The 7,562-nt window shown below is 43.2% G+C and overlaps 1 protein-coding gene across 2 annotated transcripts in view; it reads right to left on the reverse strand.

Moving 5' to 3' along the window:
• Window positions 1–6,978, reverse strand: part of LOC138952853 (uncharacterized) — a 10,287-nt gene extending 3,309 nt beyond the window's left edge. The window contains exons 1-4 of one of the 2 annotated variants that reach the window (XM_070324587.1): window positions 6,776–6,978; window positions 3,303–3,401; window positions 2,527–2,780; window positions 866–1,072 (exon numbers count right to left, since the gene is read on the reverse strand). In XM_070324587.1, the coding sequence (XP_070180688.1) occupies window positions 866–1,072; window positions 2,527–2,780; window positions 3,303–3,390 (549 nt within the window). In that variant the 5' untranslated portion in view covers window positions 3,391–3,401; window positions 6,776–6,978. Of the gene's footprint in view, window positions 1–865; window positions 1,073–2,526; window positions 2,781–3,302; window positions 3,402–3,634; window positions 4,459–6,775 lie in introns of those variants that run through there. The other variant, XM_070324588.1, reaches the window with a different exon arrangement.
• Window positions 6,979–7,562: the final 584 nt, after the last annotated feature.

The raw sequence follows: 7,562 nt of genomic DNA on the forward strand, positions 1-7,562 counted from the left end.
TGTGCCGCATAAATACATCCCTCTTGCAAAATGACACTTGTCAACAAGATCGAAGAAGCAAAGGGAGGGAAGTACCCATTTCTTTCAATTACCCCATTCTTTCAATTTGTTCTTCTGGTTTATTTGTGTAATGTCCACCATTATGAAAATGTGTGTAATTTAGTATTGTTCTGGCCACGTAGTATCAGCATTTACTTGAGTGCGTGGCCTGGCTGTATGTTTTGAAATTGTTACATGCGAAGAAATTCTGAATACAATTTTGTTTAAACCAAGGGGAAGTAAGTACTGAAAGTGGAGGCAACAAACTGTCAGTGACCCCACGGTTCTCATTTTCTGGATTATTCCTGATTTCCGGTTTTGGGAAAAGGTTCAAAAATTGATTTCCGCTTAGACTCCCTCTGTTTCAAAACTTTCAGCACTGTATTTTCAGGTTTAGGACTCCTATGATTTCCATTTCAGGTTTGAACATACACATGTAATCAGTTCTTCCCTAGTTTGTTTGTTTGTTTGTTTGTTTGCTTGCTTAACGCCCAGCCGACCACGAAGGGCCATAATTATCAGGGCGGTTTCTTCCCTAGTGACACAATTACTGTCGTTGACTAAATTCAGAGCGCTTAGACCCATTTGTTTCCTAGATCGTGTTAAGATCGCTCTAGCTCTGCCTGTCTTAGTTTCCTCTTCTTCTTCTTCGTTCATGGGCTGAAACTCCCATGTACACTCATGTTTTTTGCACGAGTAGGTTTTTACTCGTGTATGACCTTTTTTACCATGCCATTTAGGCAGCCATACGCCGATTTCGGGGGACTTTTACGTCTTCTAAACTATGACCAATCAGTGGACGAGTTGAACAGCTAGTTCCCCCTACCTTGTAGTGGATGAGAGCGGGTTCGCAGCCAGCCACGTAGAGAGTGACCGAATTTTCCGCCAGCTGCCGGGCAATGTTCATAGGGTCATGGCCGGCCGGACAGCCGTTGGGAAAGCCGTCTCCGCTGGGCTGCAAGCCGTGGGGTGGGGCGTCAGAGATCAACACACAGATCTTGGTGGCCTCTTTGCGCCATGATAAGTTCAGCACCTGTTGGAAGGAAATGGAGTCATAGTTATAGTGATCGCATCACTCAATACAGCTCCCCCGAAAGCGGCGTATGGCTGCTTAAATGGCGGGGTAAAAACGGTCATACAGGTAAAAAGCCTTGGGAGTTTCAGCCCATGAACGAAACAAACAACTCAATACAGTGGACGCCCCCCCCCCCCCCCTCCCCACTGCCCCGGGATTAGGGAGTTATAGCCATCTTATTTCTCGACACAGTGGATACCTTCCTCCCCTCCACTCCCCATTTTAAAGAACCTCTCGATTTAAAACTTCCCCTGTTTTGAGACTTTGCTTTTTTTCTCCAGATTTTTTGTTTATAACCTCTGTAAATTAACCTCCATTTTAACACTCTCTCTTTTTTAAATCCGATTTTATTTTAATTGTTTCGTTACTTTTTGGAGGCCTCAAAATGGGGAGCGGAGGAGGAGGAGGGGGGGGGGTATGTCCTTTTATGTAGCTGTTCATACCCCACCAACCGTGACACGGCAGCAATGTGTCACAGGAGATGGTTGCAATGGGAAGTTCGGCTGTGTGAGCAAGTGACATCTAGAATACATGTGCTTATAACTAATTAGACAGTCTTTTCCCTATCGATATCATACAAAAAACGTATCACGTGCAAAGGCTTCATGCGTAAAAACCTCATTTGCGATATCAGATATAAGATGAAAGTAACGGTTGAAGAGGCCTGTCTTGATTGTTTCCTCTTGGTGTTTTGGGCAGTCATCATTCTAAACTAGCGTGTTACGTGGTCCAAACGAACAACCCAACCAAAACGACAACAGCTTTTCAGAGTGATGTCATTACTGCGTAGTTAATATTTTTGACTGGTCAAGGTGCTGTGTGCGTGTTCCCATTTCCCCGGCAGTGTCACACACACGCATGCACGCACTCACGGACGCACAAACACACACACACACACACATACATACATACACGCACTCACGCACGCAGGGCAAGCACGCACACACGCACACGCACGCACACACACACACACACACACCGGGAGACAAACCTCGCTCTCCGCCCTCGTTAAAACTTTCAGTCATTACTTGACTGAATGTAAAAAAAACCAAAAAAGTCGCCTAAGGTAAAATTACTACATTTAGTCAAGCTGTCGAGCTCACGAAATAAAACTGAACGGACTGCATTTTGAGTGCTGTGAAGCATGCTCAAACCCAAACATCAAGGTCTAGATCTGTATCTGCATACGTAGGCTCTATTTCCATGTATTTGCCAAATAAAAGCAGCAGCCAGTCTGATAATTATGTTTGACATGTAGGAAGTGAGGTGTCATAACAATGGTATTGCAGCCAGTGCATTTGGACCTACACACATGTTCAATCTAAATCCAATTGTCCTAAGTCTGTGAACAGCACTGCGTATGTGAATATCTATTCAGTCTTCATAACCCTTTCCACATAAACACAACTCACATCATACAAGGCATCAGCCACGGCCTCAGGAGCGTCCCCGCCACCGTCGGCCCGAGACTGGTCCAGCCACTTCTTCATCTCGCCCACCCGGGGTGTGAAGTCGTGTTTCTGGGTGACGTAGGAGCGGTCTTGAGGCGGGTGGTCCCTGTACTCGACGAGAGCGAGTCGCACATCGCTGCTCTCCTTGGCCACGATGTCTTCCACGATGCGGCGAATGTTGTCGCGTGCGGAATTGATGTAGGATCCCATGCTACCTGTTTGGTTTCAGACAGAATGCTGTCAATCACAAGTCCAAAACGGAAAGACTGTCGACGTCAAAATCCTGAGGAATTGAAGACTAATAACGTTCATCAAACAAGAATGTACACACACACACACACACACACACACACACACACACACACACCCACACACACACACTCAATCAAGTCTCTGTCCGTCCGTCCGTCCGTCCGTCCGTCCGTCCGTCCGTCCGTCCGTCCGTCCGTCCGTCTCTCTCTCTCTCTTTCTCTCTCTCTCTCTCTCTCTCTCTCTCTCTCTCTCTCTCTCTCTCTCTCTTCAACGCTTATAATATATTCACATGAAGGCATCACAAGACCCCTAAAAGAACACAATCCATTTACATTTATATCCAATATACAGCATATTCACACACAAAAGGTTATTCTAGTAGCAGAAGGTAACACACAAAACATCCTCAAAATAAAACGAAATGGAAACACACACAAAAGCAAGACAAACAGAGAAGCTGAATCAATACGAATGAAAAGTGTAACCTGTAGTGTCCATAGCGAAAGCCAGGTCCAGCAGACGACTGTCGTGTTTTGCCAAGGGTGGCTGGGTCATGTTTTGTGCCGTTTCCATCTTGCGCGTCTCTGAGGAGGATAAACAGCGTGTGGACGACTAAACGTTAAAAGAAGAATATCTACTAATAAAACACACACACACACACACAAAACACCGATCGAACAAACAAACAAACAAGAACAATAACTGAAGGCCTTAACAATTAACTCAAGTTCGTAGTTCTGCACATTGGTATCCGTATTTAAAGGTCAATCAGTCGAAACAAAACCGAAACTGACTATTGGATTTCAGTAATGCCGACCTTTGGGAAAGGACCTGCCAACTTCCTGCAGAAGAACTAATCAGGAAAAGGAGATGGGGATGGATTGGACACACCCTCCGCAAACCATCAACCAACATCACCAGACAAGCGCTGAGGTGGAATCCCCAGGGCAAGCGAAAGAGAGGCCGTCCAAGAAACACCTGGCGACGCGACCTGGAGGCCGACACCAGAAAGATGGGCTACACCTGGAGTCAGATAGAAAAGATGGCCCAGGACAGAGGACTCTGGAGAGCTGTTGTTGGCGGCCCATACCCTGACAGGAGTGACGGGCATTGAATGATGAATGAATGAATGAATGTTGAGCCTTACTTAACTTGCACTACCGTGTGATCATGACAACTTAAAACTCAATCGAAGTAGGGGCCTACTATTCCGCGTAACCATCTCCAAACAGGAGAATGTTATAAGGGACGGTACTTCGATAACAGCCTGTTTAGTCAATTATGGAGCATAGTTCTACAGTAATAGTAGAAGCAAAGCCCTATAGTGGGTATATTATAGTCTAGTATCAGTAGAGGCGGTTCTGCTTTGACCGTCTACAACCAAGCATACACGCCCCTTGTGAAAAATACCACCGGCAACACGAATACATCGTAATAAACAACAAGCTACAAGTGTGTGGGGATTAACATAAAGTACAACCAAGATTTACAGTAGACTCGAAAAGTATTACCAGTTGAACAGGTCAGTATGACAGTGAAAACCACATAGTGATCGACTCCAGGCGTATTAAGCTTACCTGTATATTCTTCTTCTTCATTTGGTGTTTAACGTCGTTTTCAACCACGAAGGTTATATCGCGACGGGTTACCTGTATATGTGTGCAGTGATTCATCAGTAGGGGAAGGGCTCCTAATATGGACCACTTTTTGTTTCACGCTGATAACTAGCTTGTTTTTTTGCGAAGAAGTTTCATTTTGTGTTTGCATAGCCGTTAGGCCTAATTAGAGTGAAATAGCTTTGATAAATATTCAGGAAAAATTGAACACAGAAAAAAACACAAATGGTCCATATTAGGAGCCTGGGCGCCTAATATGGACCAGTGAAGCGGCCTTCACGAATCACTGTAAATAGCCCCCTATACTTCAAAATAACATGATACAACTTAGTTTGCAAGTCAGACTAATCAAAATATGCTTTAGATTTATCTATTTCGGGTTGATGAGAGCATTATTTGAAGCACACCAGGAAACTAAAGAAGCTTATCAAAAACAGAGTGAAAATAAGTGAAATTATCAACTTCCACGAAAAGAAGACTATTTGTGATATTTTTGTTAAATCTCGAAGGCTAGTTATAGGTTATTTCCAGAAAGCTTCTGAATTAATTAATAAAAATAGCATTTAGCTTTTATTTTCTTCGATTTGTTGAAGGTGGTCCATATTAGGGGACTCACACATACTTTGAGATTTTGCAATTATTTTTTGTTTGCAGTAGAAACTCGGGGTCAACACTGCTAAAATGTAACAAATACGGTCTTAGCTGTCATATATAGCAATTTTTGTGTGATAAAAGCTTTGACTGTAGACAGAATAGAGTCCGTTTTAGGCGGCAAATTTAGAGTGAACCCTGCCAAAAGTGAAAAAAAGAAAAAAAGACTAACGGTTTTGAGGTTTGTGTTTCTGCAACTGTTTTGACATGTGAAAGTTATCCAGAGAGGGTGAATACAGCCAATGATATTGTTTTGAGCGCTCTAGCGCCGTTACTTTGTCAGAACAGGAGGTGGTAAATATTAGGAGCCGGTCCATATTAGGAGCCCTTCCCCTATTTCATAAGTATTACATGCGCTTATATATTTACGTGTTCGTTTAGAGATACATGATACGCCAATAAAAAAAATGTCAGTGATTTTCAGTGATACGTAGGTGTTACAAGCGCGAAACATGCGTCATATGTTTGCTAATCGTCAGTGGAAAGTCGTCGATGAACGCGATAGCGGCAACATTTTCGCGAACGATCACTGATATTCCACGCACATTTCGCGCATTGTTCGCGTAAGAACTACGCAAACTACGCAGAAATTACGTAAAACAGCGCAATACTGCGTAAACTCTTACGCGAAGCCGAGTTTTGAGCTGCTCAAAACCTGGAATCGCGTAAAGCGCCGATCCGACGAACATCGGCGGACAACTACGGAGGTTCTACGTCAGACAAACTGATGAAATGCGCAAATCGCGCATGTATAGCGTAAGGATCGAATTTCGTGCGTCAGTGATTCATGCGTTTACGCGACTTTTGGGCTGTGTGACCGGGCCTTTAGATAACTTCCGACGGAAAGAGACGGTAGAATCGGGACAAGCTGAGAGACTGATAACAAAACTTTTCGGATACTACGCAGTAAACCCGGCCATAGGGCCTACTGTGTGTATGAATTAAGATAACTTCAGACAATTACATCTATGACAGACGATAGACTGGAAATTCTACTATCTGAACTCGTATCAAATTAACAACTACATGAATAAGATAAGTATGACTGAGATTAACATTACTTCAGTTCCAACGAAAATATAGACGAGCCGTAGACTGGACCCCCTCCCCGCGGGTTAGGGGGAAGAATTTACCCGATGCTCCCAGCATGTCGTAAGAGGCGACTAACGGATTCTGTTTCTCCTTTTACCCTTGTTAAGTGTTTTTTGTATAGAATATAGTCAATTTTTGCAAAGAGTTTAGTCATGCAGTATGTAAGAAATGTTAAGTCCTTTGTACTGGAAACTTGCATTCTCCCAGTAAGGTAATATATTGTACTACGTTGCAAGCCCCTGGAGCAAAATTAATGTTTGATTAGTGCTTTTGTGAACAAGAAACAATTGACAAGTGGCTCTATCCCATCTCCCCCCTTTCCCCGTCGCGATATAACCTTCGTGGTTGAAAACGACGTTAAACACCAAATAAAGAAAGAAAGAAAGTAGACTGGACAATGACTACACCAGTTGAACAGCCTGTCAGTGTCAGTCAGAGCAAAAACGTAATAAACAACAAGCTACAAGTGTGTGAGGATTAACATAAAGTACAACCAAGATTTACATACAGTAGACTCGAAAAGTATTACCAGTTGAACAGGTCAGTATGACAGTGAAAACCACATCGTGATCGACTCCAGGCGTTACTATTAAGCTTACCTGTATATATATGTGTGCAGTTAAACGGTGAGAAATGTCAACCAAAATTTCGGTCAGCCAAGAAATTCACAAATGTCTCTCCCGTCTATCCCCGGCCACCAATTTATGATCACTTCTGTTCAGGATGTTTGTGTCGACTGGCTGTTTTCTTCCGGCAAAGTCAACTTTACTGTGCGACACTCAGTCAGTGACGGTATGACCGTATGCCGTTAATTTTAGCTGCAGGATTTTCCTGACTGTGGCACTAAAAATAGATTGACACGCATAGTCTGCATAGTTTCTCTGTTCGATATCAAACTTCGCATCAGTACGTGTTTGTGTTTGCACAGGCACTTGCTTGAAGAGTTGATAGTCAGTTCTTGAAATAAGTGGAATTTCGCCCAATGATACTGGGAAGTAGAGATGAATCAGCCTCTCGGAAATAACACAATACTAATTTCTCTTTTAAAGTGTTGTGGCAGTTTCGTCTCGGAAACATTACAAAGAGAGAGAGAGAGAGAGAGAGAGAGAGAGAGAGAGAGAGAGAGAGAGAGAGAGAGAGCTCAATGTGTGTGTGTGTGCGTGCGTGTGTGTATGTGTGTGTGTGTGTGTGCGTGCGTGTATGTATGTTTGTGTGTGTGTGTGTATGTGCGTGCAACATGAGAAATACACGCATCTACATACCCTAAAATAAAAAAAATAAATTTTTAAACACGATTACAAATTCTAGGAACCCTGAATGCCTTTCAACAAAATAGGTGCATACACTTTCTCTTTCACGGAAAATAGGAACATTGGAAAAAACGAT

This window comes from Littorina saxatilis, linkage group LG17 (genome assembly GCF_037325665.1).
Source record: "Littorina saxatilis isolate snail1 linkage group LG17, US_GU_Lsax_2.0, whole genome shotgun sequence".
Classification (NCBI taxonomy): domain Eukaryota; kingdom Metazoa; phylum Mollusca; class Gastropoda; order Littorinimorpha; family Littorinidae; genus Littorina; species Littorina saxatilis.